This window comes from Bombus huntii, chromosome 4 (assembly GCF_024542735.1).
Source record: "Bombus huntii isolate Logan2020A chromosome 4, iyBomHunt1.1, whole genome shotgun sequence".
Taxonomy (NCBI): Eukaryota; Metazoa; Arthropoda; class Insecta; order Hymenoptera; family Apidae; genus Bombus; species Bombus huntii.
This window is the reverse complement of record NC_066241.1, coordinates 16,540,735-16,557,461: the sequence shown is the minus strand read 5'-3', so window position 1 is coordinate 16,557,461 and position 16,727 is coordinate 16,540,735. Positions and strand designations below refer to the sequence as shown.

The 16,727-nt window shown below is 30.2% G+C and overlaps 2 protein-coding genes and 2 long non-coding RNA genes across 6 annotated transcripts; 2 read left to right on the top strand and 2 right to left on the bottom strand.

Annotated features, from left to right (window-relative positions):
• Positions 1-19: 19 nt before the first annotated feature.
• LOC126865324 (uncharacterized) lies at positions 20-8,167 on the top strand. 3 transcript variants are annotated; one of them, XM_050617760.1, is made up of 9 exons: positions 20-153; positions 271-719; positions 1,026-1,231; positions 3,609-3,719; positions 3,836-3,917; positions 6,516-6,818; positions 6,890-7,034; positions 7,097-7,253; positions 7,324-8,167. In XM_050617760.1, exons 2-9 carry the CDS (start codon positions 382-384, stop codon positions 7,341-7,343), a joined length of 1,362 nt encoding a protein of 453 aa, XP_050473717.1. In that variant the 5' UTR covers positions 20-153; positions 271-381; the 3' UTR covers positions 7,344-8,167. The 3 variants fall into 3 exon arrangements, with proteins under 3 accessions (XP_050473717.1, XP_050473718.1, XP_050473719.1); XM_050617761.1 differs by having other exon boundaries at positions 119-719; positions 6,516-6,563; positions 6,648-6,818; XM_050617762.1 differs by having other exon boundaries at positions 119-719; positions 6,648-6,818.
• On the bottom strand, positions 1,672-6,517 carry LOC126865352 (uncharacterized). Its single transcript, XR_007689510.1, has 2 exons — positions 4,740-6,517; positions 1,672-1,941 (listed from the first exon to the last, which is right to left on the bottom strand). It is a non-coding gene; the product is annotated as an uncharacterized LOC126865352 (long non-coding RNA).
• A 563-nt stretch (positions 8,168-8,730) lies between the features above and the next one.
• On the bottom strand, positions 8,731-14,149 carry LOC126865351 (uncharacterized). Its single transcript, XR_007689508.1, has 2 exons — positions 10,902-14,149; positions 8,731-10,818 (listed from the first exon to the last, which is right to left on the bottom strand). It is a non-coding gene; the product is annotated as an uncharacterized LOC126865351 (long non-coding RNA).
• Positions 14,150-14,167: 18 nt separating this feature from the next.
• LOC126865331 (CD2 antigen cytoplasmic tail-binding protein 2 homolog) lies at positions 14,168-16,561 on the top strand. The gene is made up of 6 exons (XM_050617771.1): positions 14,168-14,800; positions 14,862-15,025; positions 15,301-15,484; positions 15,550-15,731; positions 15,805-15,913; positions 15,986-16,561. Exons 1-6 carry the CDS (start codon positions 14,656-14,658, stop codon positions 16,213-16,215), a joined length of 1,014 nt encoding a protein of 337 aa, XP_050473728.1. The 5' UTR covers positions 14,168-14,655; the 3' UTR covers positions 16,216-16,561.
• Positions 16,562-16,727: the final 166 nt, after the last annotated feature.

The window sequence follows — 16,727 nt, the reverse complement described above, 5'->3', positions numbered from 1 at the left end:
ACTAGTGTGGGTCACTTTCTACCATGGTCCGCGTGGTGCAGCACAAGTTCGATAATAACCCAAATCATACGTGTGAACCCTCTCATTTCTTCTATATTCTATATATAGCATTCATTCGTCAAATTTTTGCAGTTTGTGAGATATTATATTAGTGTATGTGAAATTTATTTCTTCGCGTTTAACACGATAACTTTACTATTCACATAATTTTTATAATTTTATTTGCTGTACTTATCTTCTATTTTGGAAATTTTTCTATATAATAACTAGATATTTGTATATTGTTTGGATCTAACGTACATATTTGAATCTTAAGTTACCTTACCTTAAAAAAGACTGCAGACTAGTCTAATTGCATATGAAACTTTTCTTCTTTGGGAAATGAAACGAAACGTGTCGAATCATTCTTATCGTGATGAAAAATTGAGATCATCACACAGTGAAAATTATGAGACTGGTTTACGAAGAACAGAAGAAGAAAGATTACGGCGTAGGCGCGAATGGATTGTAGAACAACAAATGCTACGAGAACATGAAAGGTTGAAGAAGAAGAAGATCTTAGAATATGAAATACGTCGTGCTCTCGAGAAAGGTTTACCACTGCCCAAAGAAAGATTTTCACATCACAGTAGCAATACGAGTGAAAGTAAATCCCCGGAAAGTCAGCACAGAACTGTTGCTACATTAAGTACATCTAATACATCTATATTATCTAAAAAGTAAGTATGAATAATACAAAGCATTTTATTTTAAACAGTTAAATGAAATTGTTTTATATATAAATAAAAATTAATTTCGAGGCAAATGTTTAGAGGATATATTATGACATATATATATATATATTACTTAATTATTTTAAGTATTTAAATTAGATTTAAATTACTCCACAAATTGTGTAGCAGCTAGGTACATAATTATATGATACTGAAAGGTATAATTTGGTTCTTAATTTATGAAGAAGATTATAGCTTGATAAATTCAAGTATATTAAATTATGGAAGACGAAACGTTCATTTGCATTATAGATTAGAGCCATCAGATGGTACAACACCTTTATTTAAAGGACCAGAAGGCATACAAGTTACTGCTGCAGAACTACGAAGAATCAAAGTATATATTCACAGAAATTCATTCACAGAAGATATTCACAGAAATGTATCAGACGAAGCAACCGATGATCTACAACGAGATATTATCAATTTTGAAGATGTTTTGGTCAAAAGAAGAGAGGGTAAATAAATATTGTTTTTTTCTATAATTACCTAACAATTTTCAGTCATCCAATGAAGAAATACTAAAGGAGTATATAAATTCAACTCGGAAGATAATTCCTTTCGGAATTTTCCAACAACCGTAATTTATAAATTCATATTCCAGCATATTGTATGCTTTGTATTGTAAGGTTGATAATCATATGTTCTATTTTTTTTTTTCTTTTTTTCTTTTTCCTATATGTTTGAAATTTAATTATGGATAGCAAAATCTTCACTTTACTTATTGCAACATCTGAAGAATGATGACATTATATAGAAATTTTTATGGACATGAAAATGATGGATTTGTGATCGTATTGTGTTCTATAATATTCAATGCAAGTTATGTGTAACTTTAAATTTAATGATATGTATTTGATTCACCAAGGATGAAGAAAATTTGGAATACAACGTTGGATTTGGATAACTGGATATTGAACATTTAATGTGCAATATGTAAGCACAATGTTTTTATATTTTCAGTGTCCTAAGAGTAATTTTATTCTTGTTTGCTGCTTTACATTTTCTTTTTTGTCATCGAGTTTGTACAAAAAAATTATGTTTTGGAATAATGGTATAATAGAACTAATGTTACATATAAAAAAATGATCTATTGCGAACTGTACTTCAAATTCTTACTCCATTTTGTGGATTCTCCATATGCTTTACTTTTGGAATGGCTGCATGTCTAGAAACGCAAAAGTTTAATTAGAAAATTTCATGTTTTATGGTGATATATTAAATATATATTTAATTTAACAGTGGAGGAAGGATAAAGTTATGGAATCTTTTCATTGAAATTTCATTCCCAAGGCTCGTGATTCTACAACTGAAGAATGAAAATTATATTCAAAAGTAACTAATTAATCCCTTGCCTTACGATTGAAGTTACAATAGTACATGCCATAAGCAACAACATGCTCGGTTACACGTCAAGCCATTTGACGGTTTGGCTGGGCGTTCGAAGTTGTGCAAATCGCACATGTCTTTTGATGTATAAATGCATGTGTAAGGTACAACTAATTTTATTTTTGATATTTGATAAATAATTACTATCAATTGATCATTGAACAAAAAAGACTTAGTATCTTGAAATAATAAGTCAATAACAGCCACGTACTACATCTCTCATACGTGTTGTCTATGTTTGGCTCGATCGACGTACCACGTCTCCAACGCGACGTTGCGGGTTAAGAGATTAAAATTACCACATCTAAGAATTCTATAATGAAACAGGAGCATTTTTCACTTAATCTATTTGAATTAATTGGCTTCTGTATAAATAGGTAGCTTTATTTTAGCCTGGTGGCGTTGAAATAGAACTTGATTTGCAAATTTTATAAACTTTCAGTATTATACGTAACTCATTACTACAAATATCTCCAGGTTTCTACTTTCTTGTATATAAAGTTTTAAATAATATAACAAGAATGTTACAAAATATTATTCTGTAAACAATAGAAAATTGAAAAAGTAATTAATATCAAATTTTTACTTAAAGATACTTTTTTGATTGCAAAATGTAATGTGTTACAATATAATAGTTAGTTATAATGAAATATATTTGAAGAAAATAATAAACTATGCAGTTATACATATATCAACAAAATGGAAGATTTTCTAATCATCATAGAAGACATATAGCATATAAAACATCTCGACAATTCTTCAATTTACCAAAATTTTCTTGTAAGAAAACTGTTATTATTTTTTAGCTAAAATTTTAATAGAAGTTTGAGTTTCTTGAAATTCATAAAGTCTGAAAGAAATCGTTGGTTCTGAGTAATTATTACTAGTTAAAAATATATATCGTATATATAACAAAGTATATATATAAATAAGTAAAGTATATATATACAGAATAACATAAAGTAAAGATTGTAATTTCATAACTAATTTCTCTTATAATTATGGATTCACGTATATAAAATTGTTTTATGATTTATGGCGCCAAAAAAAATTGTATGCCGTATATGTTCATTTGTGCAATTAATCTAAAGAATTTATATATGTAGCAACCATAAATTAGCAATCATTTAATGTGATTTATATTTTTAATAGTAAATATATATCTTTTTTACATTTTTGATATATACAATACTATTATAGAATCAACAATTTAAAGTGAAAGATAATTATATTTCTATTTCTTTTATACCATTTTTACCGTTTCATTCACTTCATACATCTGTTATAAAATGTCCTGGCTTACAATTTTTCAGAAGCGGTAAGTTTATTTACATATCAACCTTAAGATTTCTAAGGTCTGTCACAGCTGCTAATACTGCTTAATTGCTTTCTTCATATACATGTACTTCAGATTTTCTATTTATAAATAAATTTATTTAATCATAGGAGAGGGATCCAAATCTATATTTGAGAGAGAAGAAATAAAAAGTGTAACAGCTAAAACAGAAGAAATTGTGGAACATCGTACAGTTGTTGCTATAAATAATGAAAATTTGGGTTTGTTCATTATTAAAAATTTAAACCTGTTGTCGTTATTTTGTTTAAATTGATAAGATATTTTTTATGTGTATCAAAATTGTATTTCATTGTAAAAAATGACGTTTAATTTTTAGAAAACAAGCCGGAAGCAAATAAAGAATATACTACTTCTTCAAGAAGTCGAAGTCCTCCATATAGATCGTCCCATCATACCAGGTTTGATATATAAATGCATGTATTTATGTATTGGTTATTAAACGAAATGGATATAGTAATTTTACCATGGATATGATAAAAGTATTGCTACATAGTGCTTACAGAAGGTATCTTTTGTACACACTCTGTACATTGTGTACATCATTGTGCTTATTATGAAATTTATGGATTAATTAATTAAATAAAAGTATATTATGTTTTATATCATTTGACAGTCCTTTTATATGACAAAAATCTAATACCATGACAATGAAATATAGACCATAATAAAAAAGATGCATCATAGGAAAATGGAGATTTGTACAGGGGGTAAAGAAAGTAAGTTTAAAGAAGATCGTTGCGCGATTCTATACCTTCGCATCGGTGAAAATTTGTAAACAAAGTTCATGTATAACGACCTTGACCTCGAATTCACGGTCACATTTTTTATTGCGACGAATTCTACTTTTACAAGAAAGAAAAGCGTCAAATGAACTATGTCTTGTAAAAAGCTTGACTCCTGCCAGGAAAAGAATATTAAAACTTTAGTAATTCTTAAACCGGCTTTATCTACAATATCAACTTTTTTTTTTATAAATCTCCTTTGATTCGAAGGTGTAAAATCACGCTACGATCCTCTTTACACTTACTTTTTTTACATCTTGCACAAACACTTTAGTAATCACTACATGGTTACTTAGTACCGTTATTTGCATTTTAAGCTCATAGCCTATTACAAAAATAAGGTTATTGATACTTATTACATATATCTTACATATATATGAACATTTACAAACTTCACACATATATACCCAGTATACACACATACTGCAATATACTAACTTAATTTTTATTATGATTCGAGTAATATTAATTTGTTTATTGTCATGACTTCTTGCACAAAATGGAATATATATATATATATATTTATAAAAATAATGGATATAATTATTTACTTATATAAAATTTTTATATAATAATAATATTTTATTATTAATGGTAATATTTTCATTTAATATTATATATTTTGTTGAAATACTATACTTCACAAATTTAGATTAGTAAGTACGTAATAAATCATTATCATATATATATAACATATAGGAATACAGGAATAATGTATGTAACATTTATAAGTATTATTAGAACATTTATGATCATAATGAACATGTATTACTAAATTCGTACCTTATATTTAATTGTGCTATGTGACTTTTATTTTAGGTATATGCTTTGTGTTACTATAGTCTGTTTTGTTCTAGCTTATACTTGTTTCTTTTTTTTTTGGATGTATTGGAAGTGGAAACTCGGTGAAAAAGGTAACTCTAAGCTGTTAAAAGCCCGACTTCTCTTTCATCTCCACTAAGTGGTGGGATATGATGTAATTGTTACTTTAATGAAGTTTTGGTATGAAAAGATTAAAAGGAATTTGATTCGCAATATATCTGTATGCATATGCTTGGTAATGTCATTACCAATGCTTATGTTTTCTTTTTTGATTTGACTATATATAATCTATTTAACGAGACGAGGTAGTAAACGTATTCAAGTTTTGTTTGCTGCCTCGTCTCATTAGACAGAGTATATATTTCGTTTCTTTCTTCTTCCTCAAGAAGAATAATATATAATAGAATAATAGAATACTTTCTATCATATGAATAAAGAATGAATTAGAACAAGTTACATGACAATATTGCTATTCAAATTCACACGTTCATTTCATAGGTATTCTTCTCACAAACTTCAGTTAAAATATCTTATAAATAATCAGTCATCTTCATGCCAATAAATACAAAGTAATTATCTCTTCATGAAATCCAAAAACCATTTAGTTAGTAAAAACAATTTAGTTCATAAAATTTTCACAACTCATTTCTAGTAAATGTTACTTTATAATATAGGTTTTTTGATTAACATGTTAATATAAATGGAATCTATTAGTAATATTTTTTGTCTATGCTAACATTAACATATCATATCCGACTTTTATATGTTTTTTGTTCAGGTAAAGTATTATGGATGTAATGATTAATAACAATCATGAGAAGGTAAGTAATTGAAGTTCTAAAAGTAAATTTAATGTCTATATGTACCAATTACCATTTGTCTTGGCCATTTAATCCCTAATTCATTATTAAGGATTATGCAAAGCAATTAATTAAATGTATAACAAATAGAATATAAAATTGTTATTTTTTATAATATTGTGCACATCTGTTTATTTTTTCATTTAAGTCCAATATTATTTTGAGAATTATTCTACTTGCTTTTACTTACATTTTATAATAAATTTCAGCACCTATATTTTCTAACTTGCTATAATGCATGATTATTCATCATGCTACTATTAATTATTTTTTCTTTTTGGTAATTTATACCATTTTTATATAATTTATATATAAATAAATTCAATATTTAGTGAAATATAGATATAAGTTACAGAGTATTGCTGTATTAAAACGTAAAAATTATATAATATCAATCCGTTAATGTATTATGTTAGTATATTAATAATAATAGTATTTATATTTTATGTTTTAATACGATAATGTTTAGTTTAAAATTAATTTAATGTAAAGTTTAAAACTAAACTTTTGTTACTTAAGTATTCTTTTTTAGGTATAAAGATTCAAAACATAATAACAGGGATAGTTACAGAAATGATAGGTACCAATTATTCGTTATAATTTTGTATATTTGGTTAATATGTTTATTTTTCAGTTTTATTGTAGTGTTGTATAATTTATTTAGAGACAGAGATCATAGTAGAGGTGGAAGTGGAGAGTATAAAGAAAAAGTCAGGCCACATAGTCAATTGCACACTGCAGAGGAAAAACACCTGCGAGAAAGAAATAGTAATAGAGATAATTCACATTCAAAGGGAGGAGAACAAAGAGCATGGGTCAAAGATTCTCATAACAGGTACATAATAAAATATGAAATAATGTAAAATGATGTTTCTTGAAAACTAAATGTCATAAATATTATTGAAGCAACAAGTCATCTAAACACGAAAGACCTTATCGAGAAAAATCGAGAGAGCGATTCCGAGAAAGAAGAGAAAGAGATAAGTCTAGAGAACGTAGGCTACCTCCATCACATTATATTGAACCCATTCCTGTTCCTGTTTATTATGGAGTAAGTATTCAATTTATACGTGGAATATAATTCTTCTGACATTAAATTTCATTGGTCATTAGGGTTTTCCTCCGAGACCAATAATGGTTGGACCATTGGTTCCAATTCCAAGGCAAGTTCCTTTAAAAGGATCTAGGCATATGATGAGTCCATTAAGACCATATCCACAACGATTTATTCAGCCAGATATATATAGATTTTGTCCATTTCCAAATCCTAGTATGTATTTTTTTAATTCATAATGAAGTACATGAAGAGTTACTGTGTTAATTATTTGTATTTTATATAGGATTTAGGCCAATGTATTAATGGAGGATTTATGATGAATGGAAAATTGCTGCATTAAATATCAGACATTTTACAAAAATTAAAAATTTTTCGAAGTATCATAGTGAAGTAGATTATCTTTAATTCAAAATATTGTTATGATTGTATGAGATATATACATGTTTTATATTTTTTTAGCAGCCGTAAGAATTTTTTATGATTTAGATTAAAAACTGTATGAATTAGTTCATTCAGACACTGACATGCATATAAGAATTGATGTTTCATCGATTTTACGATCTCGCTATATTATAAACATTATTATATTAATACAATCGCGTTTTAACCGTTTGAGTCCCAAGCAGCGCGATCACGCTGTTTGAATTTTTTGTTGAAAAGTCCCAATACATTTGAACGCTACGGACGTTTGACGGTATTTTGTATTTCATTGATATCTTCTCAATAATTTTTATTGAACAAAACTTGAAATATTTATAAACTAATAGTACGCATATATAATAATATAGATGTATTTCATAAAGTAGCAAATATGACGAGCGCTGTTACGCCGCTTGTTTCTCTTCGCAATCGATTAAGAAAAGCACTATCACGCTGTTCGGGATTTTTCTACTGTTTTTTCAATGACCCCTGGAACTCAAACAGTTAAGCTAAAAATCGTGAAGACAAAGAAATCATGTTTTTGACCATTGATTTTTTAAATACCGATTATCTTGTAATATGTGCATTTTTAAGCATATTTAATAATATTTCCAAAATCTTTTAAAATTTGTTTATATTTGATGTATTTTTGTGAAACTTGCTTGTATGTTTTTAGATGGTAATAATAATATTGTGTTCAAATTGTATTAATTGATAATGGATTGTGTATTATTAAATTTAAAAAATATGTTTATGTAGTTTGTAGTATGTAGTTTGTTTGTATAGTTTTTATATATAATAATTTGTCGTATATCAGACTTTACGTTTACATATTTCAAGGAGGTTGTTTGGCAAAAAGGATTGGTTTCCTTAGTATACACTTTTTTTATTTTTGGCATTTATAATAGTAGTAAAGTTAAAAATTTATTTAGGTAATGGACTTCATGTAAATTTGATATATTAAAAAATGATGTATTAATAAAACTATACAAAGCAAACTATTTATTATAATATTTAGAAGATAAAATCACTTTCTATTTAGGTTTTATTTGCGTAATTGTGTTTGTGAAAATGCATGTTTATATAAGTGATCGCAATCTAAAATTACAAGAGTTTCTATCAGATACGTAATTATTTTTCGTTTTATAAGAATATCGTTTATTTATGTTAAATCAGTTTCATTTAATTCTCATAGCACAAAAAATCAGAGAAAATTGAAATTTTCTAAATTGCAAGTTCAGGTATCAAATTGATAAAATCAGGTTACTAATTTAGTTATTCTTCACTCCTTTTTGGAGTTATTTAATAATATATAGAACATACAGATATTTTAAATAAAATAAATTATCACTGGGATTAATAATGTATAGTATGACGGACGAGGTACATAATAGCCGTGACATTCAATGCCTTTTCGTGTTCCACATTTGGGGTCTGGACTCCTGATCTCGGTCATATATAGGTCTATATATAGGATTGGAAACTCTCGTGGTAGGTTAGTGATCAAATGATGTTGATCAATTTGTCTGCAGGAAAGCGCTTCAATTAAGAAATTATGATTGCAGCGGACTTCAGAGCCACTTTACGCTAACTTTGGATTAAGGTACGCTGTACCAACTTTGCCAACTGTACCAACAAATTAAAGAAACTCTCTACTTTATCAACCGAAAAAGAAAATTTAATTATCAAAATTATTAATACCTTGTTATATTTATACTTTACTATATGTTATTTTATCACATCGTACATGTATTTTAACTATTCTATTTTATTATTAACGTAATTCTTTTTGTAAGTAGTCAGTTAGCGACGAGAATCTGAAGTATCGAGACGTGTCAAACATAATAATATTTGATCGGAATTTATTGTAAGTTCAGTTCAGCGTTAAAGTGTTAAATAAATAAGTTAAGTTATAAAATAAAGAGTTTACTACATTATAAGAGTTATTGAATCATTAGAATTAATTGTCAAGACCACCACAAATTGGTGACCTCGACATGATCTCTTCGAAATGCCATTACACCATTCTCCGACAAGAAGTAAAACATTTCCTCAAAGAGTTTTAACAAACGCAATGTATGAAACGCAGTTGACGCATTGTCGATGGTTAAACAATCTCTCTTTTGAAGAGAGAACCTTAATTTTGTGATTTACAGAAATTGAGGCGGCCTTCGCAATCAAAAAGATAACACACCTTTTGTCCTTTGTCACGAAAATCTTTAGAAACTCATTGACTAGAGATAAATATGAGACTCTGAAACCGCGTATTATTTCTTCGTTTGATGAGTTTAGCGAATTCAAATTGAGGGATCTTCTTCGCAATAATGAACTTGTAGACGAAAAACCATTTTCTATAACGCTTAAGAAATCTAGCGGATGGGTTATGTAATGAGAGCGTTTTTAGGATTTTTATCCTTCAAAAACCTCCAAATAACGATCGAGGGATTCTTGCAATCAGTGATGTCCAAGATTTGTCACGACTAACATAACAAACGGACGAAATCGCTGGGGTCTTAAAATCATTGATATCCGCATGTTACGTCGCGTGAAATGGTCCGTGCGACGTCCTTGATTGTATGACCGTTAAGGCTCAAACCTCCTTAGACAGACCCTCAATAAACCTAAGGCCCCAACACAAACCGAATCTTATTAGCTTGCAGGAACCTTTAATTATGCAAGTATTTTCGGTTTATAGCTGGTATTTAAAACAGTCCTTAGGTCTATTGCACGCTCTTACAAACACGGAGAAAACGGGTAGTCATCTATTGGGAAAAACCGAATATTTGTCTAACAAAAAGGCTGATTTTTCCCATGAACAAGGCCACCCATGAGCCACGTTGGTAGGAGGCTTCCTCCTCATACCTTCAGGCATTAAAGTGGGTCATAACCAATTGATATCGCGGATCGTTACCCTCACTTTTCCTAACGAAAATTGTGAACAACGAATCCGCGTTCTTCGTGCAAAGGGCACACGCACACCGAGTTTTCTTCCGTAATAACATGGTGTAAAACTGACTTGTCGCTCTTATTTTTAGTTCTTAGTTTTACATCCAGTTTTACACCAAGTTTTATACCAAGTTTACACCAAGTTTCACATCCGGTTTCACATCCAGTTTTACATCCAGTTTCACATTCAGTTTCACATCCAGTTTCACATCCAGTTTCACATCCAGTTTCACATCCAGTTTCACATCCAGTTTACATCCAGTCTAGATCGAGTCTATATCATCAGGAGGGTCAACTCTACTTCTTCTCCTTGCGCTCTAGTCTATATTCAGTCAAATCTCAGTCAGTCTAAGTCAAGAACCAGTTAAAGGCTGGTGCAAGGAACATCAAGAGTCAGAAGTCCAGCAAGAAACTACAAGTTGAACACATACATCATCATCGTCATCACGAAAGGAGTCTCAGATCGTACTCGTTCGTAGTTGTCATATCACATACTCATTCTTGTATCACACTGAAGTTGTTGGAGCATTCAAATATATAATAACCTGTTAATATCAGTGTTATCTACAGTCAACTACCTTTATTATCCCACAAGAAACAAAGGATCGGACTATCGGAAACTATCACAACTGATAGGGTTTTCAAGGACAAGGTCCTCCATCGTCGGATGTCAACGGGTACCAACCATTGTCCACCACCTAGCGTCAAACGGATTGGTCGAACGGTAGCGTCGCTCATTGAAAACCGCATTAGGATGTCATAATAATGAAAATTGGGTGGGGATGTTACCAGTCGTTTTACTTAGAATACAAATCGCGTACAAAGACGAACGAAGAAATTCAAAGATGTTGGAGCCTTACCAGCCGAATTACTATACGAAACAACATTACATTACATTAAATATATGTGTATATACTTAATTTAGGGGTCGCAATTTTGTTACCTTTTTTTATTAAAGATAATAATACATATTTAATAATGATTTACAATTAATATTTACTTAAACAGCAGTTTTCTGTACCAAATGAAACCCTGTATACATACTTATTTTAAATAAATTGTGAAAAATTATGAAGAATAATTTAGTTTAGTCATTGAGTAAGCTCGATGGTTTAGTTTATATTCTTTAGTTTATATAACGATGATGTTGAATACAAAATCGTAACTTCACAATTGCAGTGTTCCATGATGGCCGATATGTACAGCGTAGCTTCCGATATTTAGAGCCTTACCTCCTCCACTGGAGTCCAGACTTGTGTATACGACCATAGCTCGCGCCCATTATTTTAGTTATTTCACAACACAAGTGCTGCACCAAGCGGCCAAGTGCTGAAGGCGTTCCACGTTAGTATATACAAGAACCGATAAAGTTAGTGATTTGCACTGTTTGGTTTCACGCTAGCATATACAAGAACCTGTTTAGTTCCACCACAAACGAGGTATACTCGCTGTGGTTCCACACTACAAGAGCTTATTTCACTGTGTGGTTCTACAGAAAAGTTCATGCTATTCTATACAAGATAGACAAGTACGAGAATAACAAAATTGCACAATAATTAAACTTAACTTAGCTTATTATATTTTTTTGGAGAAGAAAAGAAAATCTTTCCCCTGAAACGGTAATGGATCAATGGAATGGTGCAGTAATTTTAATATATTTTCCATACATAATAGTTTTTAGATTTAACATTAAAGTTACTTTCCTCGTAGAGATATTTTTGTTATAAAAAATTCAAATATTATTTCAATGTAGTTTATTAATTTAATATTTAATTCAATATTTATAGTAATTTCAGTAGTTGATAGGTTGCGAATAATATTTCTGACGTGATTTATTTATTTTGTATGATTTTATGCAGACAAGATTTAATGTTATAACTAATTTGTGATCCACGATTTTTACCTTTTATTTTCATTACTGATACGCCTACGAGATGTCGTCGCCGCAGCTTTGCTCACTCATCTATTTCTTTATATGTACATATCTCTAATTCAATACACACATATACATACATATTACTGAAGTACCTAAGTAATTGTCTATCATCTCCACTGGACACACATTTGCCATGTGTGCTATTAGGCTCTACTAATTCTTTTTTAGTAAATACTTTATCAAATGGTCATCGTTTATGAGTAAAGGATGCTTAAATCAATGTCGAGTTTCTAAGTCGGTACGGCAGTTACGTTTGCCCACGAAGGCCCACAAGGTGATTTGTCTATTCTTATATTTATTAAAATATACGACTGTATTGAAATTCGAACGCCTGGGACGGGCACCTGGCCTTCGCCATTCTCGGGAAAAGAGAAGCATTAACATTTGAGGGTGTCATAAATTAAGCCCTCCCCGTACGATAATGTAAACCAGAGGGTCCCGACATTTTGCAACTGCGATGCCTGGTATATTCGAGTATCCTTCGTACAATCGTCGACGTGGACGAACGTCAAAATAAAACCACGCGAGTTCGACATTTCCGAATTTATAAAGCGTGCTGTAAACGTGACTCCCTTGAATTCGCTTTTGGTATTTTCTTACATGAGTCCATAGTCATATGAAAGTACTACTAAATGACACAAAATTTAATATACCTAATTAATTAATATGTAAATGCTACAGACAAAAACATTTTGAAAACCAGTCGCAAATATTATTCGACAGCCATCGCACGTCCTGCGTTCCAGGGCTAGGATCGTCGATAGCTTCATGGCGTGCTCTAAACATTGACTAAATCCTAGACACTCAAGAAGGTCGCACAGTAAGATCGCTTTCGCATCAGTGAGGCAATACTAATACAACGACGAAAAATTTTTATTTTTAATTTTTTGCTAATAAAAATTTCATTAACATATTGGTAAAATTTTCCTGATTAAAATGAAGCATTGAATGGGCTTATTAAACTTTTTCTTTTGACTGCTGGTCGGTTGGTCGAACTTGTCTTAATGCGATAGAGCGAGCTAGATCCTAACTGTTAGGACAAAACCTTAGGTGTAAGGGGTATAGAAACACGAACATGATACACCATAGCACACTAACACAGTGTCTTTTCTCGTCTTCCTTCTTTGCCTTGTGCCGTTACATTTGAATTCATATAAAATTCATGGAATTAATAAATTTTACTCAGTAATATAAGTAACATGGGTAAAAGTCGTGGATAACAAATCAATCGTTACGTGTGAAATCTTTCTACAGTTAATTTGTTCTGCAAACAGATTCGTCAGAAATATGTATTATTCGCTGGCCATCAACTAGTGAGATTACTATTAAAATGAAATTAGGTTTTATTATAACAAAAACATCGACGCGATGCGATATAGATTAAAAAATTGCGATAGATTAAAAAATTAATTTCTCTTTCTTAGGCCAACTCATTTTGATTACTATGTGATTCTGTTATTCTTATACTTGTATATTTCGAATAGAAAAATATGAATTTTTACGTACGACCATAGAATTAAATAGGTTTTTGTTATACATACGTTACATACTAGCGTGGTTTTTGTCTATACTAGAGTTCAATCAGTACAATACTTAGCCGCTTGGTGCAATACTTCTTCTTGAGGGCCAACTGGACCTTATAGGCATTAACACTATCGTTTCCCCTCTGCTTGTATATTCGTTCCGAAAACAGAAAAACTCGTTCGAAAGTTGTGTCGTAAAAAATGTTGTGTCCGAAACGCGGAAAATAAGAAGGATTTTGTTCTGCGCATGCTTGACATGCTATGAATGTGTCAGACAGAGACAGAGGTATTCTACTCATTTCTGTCTGTCTCGCATAACGAAACCTTCTCTTACCCTCCATCTTGACATCTTTTAATTCAAAAAATGGACGGTTTTCCCTAGCATGTGTCCAAACTTGTTTATTTGATTGTGCTCAAGAGTTTTACCCGTACACGGAAATTGCCAGATCTGTGTATACGACCGTGGATCGTGGTTACCAGCTTACTACTCTGCCCAAAAGTTAACCTAACTTGAACGTAGTTAAATACTTTATACATAATTAGTACTGTTTAAATTGTACTGTTACCGTTTGTATTTAAATATGTTTTCCTGAAATTTGTTTGTTAGACATTCTAGAAATACAGTGTAATAATTATTATATAGAATTAAATAATATTTTTCTTGAAAATAGTGAAGAAACGTCCAATAAAAGATTATATTTCACTGTACGTGCTGGAAGAGTCAATAATAAGTTATTACGATAAAGTGAAAGACAGATATCTTTTATTATCGATTTGATACTCACAATATATGAAAATGTATAAACGTAAATTTGATGAATTAGAAGATAATAATGTTAGAAAAACACCAGTAAAAAACTCGTTAGATTCGGATGAAGAAGATGATGATGCTAACGAGGATAATTATAATATAATGAGTGATGATGAAATTGAAGGTACGTAAAAATATGAAAAATTTGTTTAACATGATGTTAAATATCTGTATATAATTATTAGGTGCCGAAGATGGACCAAGTGCTCCAGAAACAAATGTGGGGTTTACAGCATTTAATATGAAAGAGGAATTAGAAGAAGGACATTTTGACAAACAAGGCCATTATCTTTGGAACAAAGAAAAAGAAATTAGAGATAATTGGTTAGACAACATTGATTGGATGCAGGTTTGTAAAACTAGTTGGTCAAATGATTTTAATCTTAGAATATGTGACAGAACTAATCCACTAAATTTGCATAATTGTATAATACGAATTGAAGTCCTGGTAGTTTAAAATAAAATGTAAATTTGTTTTCATGTTTCTAATTTTTTTCTTGCTCTTGGACTTTTGCATATTGAAATATCAGAATATGTTTCCATACAGCAAACAAATAAAATTATCTGTAAACCTGCCTTGTTTACTCAGTAATGCAAAACATTACTAAGGCGTAATCTTGATAGATCAAAGCGAGTTCTACAGCAAGTGTAAAGAAGGAAAGCCAAAGCAGTAAAACACTTGGACTGGCACATAGCGATAGTGAAGATGAAGATCCAGATATAATGTTCAATCCAACTCAGGTTTATAAACAAATATTGGAATACTTACAACCTGGAGAAACTGTTTCTAAGGCTTTGTGCAGGCTTGGTAGCTATTTTTAGTTGATTAAGTTACATTTGAAAGAATATGTTCATCATTACAATTATTTAAAGGAAAAGGAAAAAAAAGATTAACTACTGCAGAGAGATGGAAAAGAAAACAGGAAAAGAAACCGATAGAAGATGATCAAAATTCTATTAGTATAACAAAATTAACAGAGTTGGCAAATGAATTGTTAACTCGTACTGGAAATATGGATATATATCAAGAAAGTTACGAGCAAATCAAAAAGAAGGTAATTGCATATGATAAAATATGATAGATATTAAAAACTTTTAGTAACCTAACTATAATATGATTTTCATAAGGTCGAGCTAGGAGATAAACATGCTCATCCTTCAAAACAGGAAGCAGAATTGGATATGTATGCTGATGATTTTGACGTAAAAGAGAAAGCAAAATTGGTTGAGAATGAAAGTAATTATTTTTTCTGAGAATGTTTTCCTATATAATTTTCTGATATTATATATTATGTTTATTTTCTTTTAGGTAATAATAAAGGAATTGATAATTCTGAAGCAGAAGAAGCTAAAGAAGTAACATGGGAATTAAAATGGTCACAAGATGAAAATGCAGAAGTTTATGGTCCTCATACAAGTGAGCAAATGAATGCATGGGCAAGGGAAGGTTATTTTAAAAGTGGAGCTTGGGTGCGAAGAACAGGACAAAATAATCAATTTTATGACGCTGCAAGAGTGGATTTTGAACTTTATCTGTGATGTTTTGTTCTTGTTTGATACCTTATTTGATAAAAGAACTAGTATGTAACTGTAATTTTTTGATGATAAATACAATGAGAAACAATGTTTCATGTAATAAAATATAGGCTAACTACCTGTCAATATGTACAGTATAATTACAAACTTTGATGAACACATACTCTGGCATTTTGAAACTATAATATAACAAATATCAAATTTAAAAACTGTGTTTCTCTGTATTTGAAAAAAAAGAGTATTATTAGAATAATACCGAGTAATAATTCATTCCATATGGCAAAATTGTATAATAACAATTGTCCATTCTTGATACATATCGCATAAATAAAACTATCGTGGAAACCTATTTACTTTTTTCTATGTATTTGTTATTCTGCTCTTTTAAATTTTAAAGCCATCTACCTTTATTGATGTATTTCAGATGTTTTTATTAATGCCTGACTAAAGACCATCCGGTATGCTACTTAAATCGAGAGAAAAAAGAAGAACTTACACTTGGGAACTTCCTGTGC